Source organism: Rhagoletis pomonella, unplaced genomic scaffold, assembly GCF_013731165.1.
Source record: "Rhagoletis pomonella isolate Grant_MI unplaced genomic scaffold, Rhpom_1.0 Rhpom_scaffold_24427, whole genome shotgun sequence".
Taxonomy (NCBI): Eukaryota; Metazoa; Arthropoda; class Insecta; order Diptera; family Tephritidae; genus Rhagoletis; species Rhagoletis pomonella.
In genome coordinates, this window is record NW_023482913.1 from 1 (window position 1) to 1730 (window position 1730).

General features: G+C 43.8%; 1 protein-coding gene across 1 annotated transcript; it reads right to left on the reverse strand.

Annotated features, from left to right (window-relative positions):
* Positions 1-284: 284 nt before the first annotated feature.
* On the reverse strand, positions 285-1331 carry LOC118732659 (the record flags this gene model as incomplete). Its single annotated transcript, XM_036461790.1, has 1 exon — positions 285-1331. A coding segment is annotated over exon 1 (1047 nt), but the record flags the coding sequence as incomplete, so codon positions are not given.
* Between the last annotated feature and the right edge of the window lie 399 nt (positions 1332-1730).

Consider the following 1730-nt stretch of genomic DNA (forward strand, 5'->3'; position numbering starts at 1 on the left):
ATATAGGCTGCTGCTGAATAGGCACTTGCTGAAGCGTCACAAAATATATGGATTGTGTTGCTGCTGTTATGATGGTTGGTGTTCAGCCAACGGGGTACACGTATCATTTCTATAGATGGAAGCTCCTTAGTATACTGGTTCCAGAAGCTTTGGATTTCTTGGGGTAAGATGTCATCCCACCCCAGCTTTGTAATCCACAATTGTTGCATGAAAAGTTTGGCTCTTAAAATTATTGGATTCAACCACCCCAATGGGTCAAAAAGCCGCGCTATGGTGGAAAGAACCATCCGTTTAGTTGGTGGCCCGCTAGGAATATCAAACTTGATGCCGTAGGTAAACTCATCGGATGCAGGATTCCAAAACATTCCTAAAGCCTTTAAGGTTTCAGTGGTATTAATTTGCAGTGATCCTTTCATTTCACGATGTTCAATAGGAATGCGCTCTAACAACTGGCTATGATTACTGGACCACTTATGAAGCAGAAATGTTCCATTGTTCAGCATACCTCTTGTTTGTGCTTGTACCTCGAGTGCTTCTTCGATTGTGTCACCTCCCGACAAAACATCATCGACATACATCTGATGTTTGATGACATTGACAGCAAGTGGAAAATTCCGAGATTCATCATCTGCTAATTGTTGTATGGTGCGGATGGCTAGAAAGGGTGCTGACCTAGTCCCGAACATAACGGTGGAACAATAGTATTCTTTAATTTGGTCGTCTGGACTCTGTCGCCACAATATGCGCTGATATTGAGCATCCTTTCTATGGACATTGATAGCCCGGTACATCTTTTCCACATCTGCTAAAAATGCGTACTTGTAAAAACGCCAATTTGTTAGCACAGCTGATAAGTCTGTTTGCAATGCCGGGCCGGTAGCTAAAATGTCGTTCAGAGACCGACCGTTGTTTGTTTTGGCCGATGCATCAAACACGATACGTACCTTGGTTGTAGAAGACGATTCTTTAACTACCGGGTGGTGTGGAAGATAGCAAAGGGTGGAAGCTGTATTGTTGATATTCGTGTTATGGTGCATTTGATCCACCGCATTGACTGGTTCCATTTGACCGAGTTGTAGATATTCGTCGATGGTGTCCCGATATATTTGCCTTAGTGAAGGACATTGTACCAAACGACGTTCCAGATATAATAACCTCTTGAGGGCGACATGTTTAGATGTGCCGATACAGACGGAAGGATCAAGATATGATAAGAGAGGCAACCTTACCACGTATTTTCCATTATCCATGCGAGTAGTAGTGCTCTTATAAAAGTCTTCACACCACTGGTCTAGTTCCGACAATTTGCGTTCACTCTGACATTCTTCCATCTCCCAGAAACGTGTTAATAACTCCTCAGTTTCGGTATGTACATGTAACGAAGATAGGGTATGTGGTGGGGATGGGGGGGCGCTTATTTTTCCGGAAAGAATGTAGCCAAATAAGGTGCATTGGCCAATCGGCTCTCCCCTGTTTCCCCTACGAACATCACCACGGATAATGTCGTCATAAACATCGTTTCCTAACAAACAATCAATACTTTGGGGTTCGTAGTATCTCGGGTCTGCCAACTGCAAACCGTTCAAATGGGGCCAAAGTTTCGGCGGCATGCGCTTTGGTGGCATCACATGGCTTAATTTCGGAAGAACATAAGCTAAAACACGGTGTTGAATGCTGCTATCAAACCTTGAACCTATGGTCAAGATAACATATGACCTACTGACAGCCAC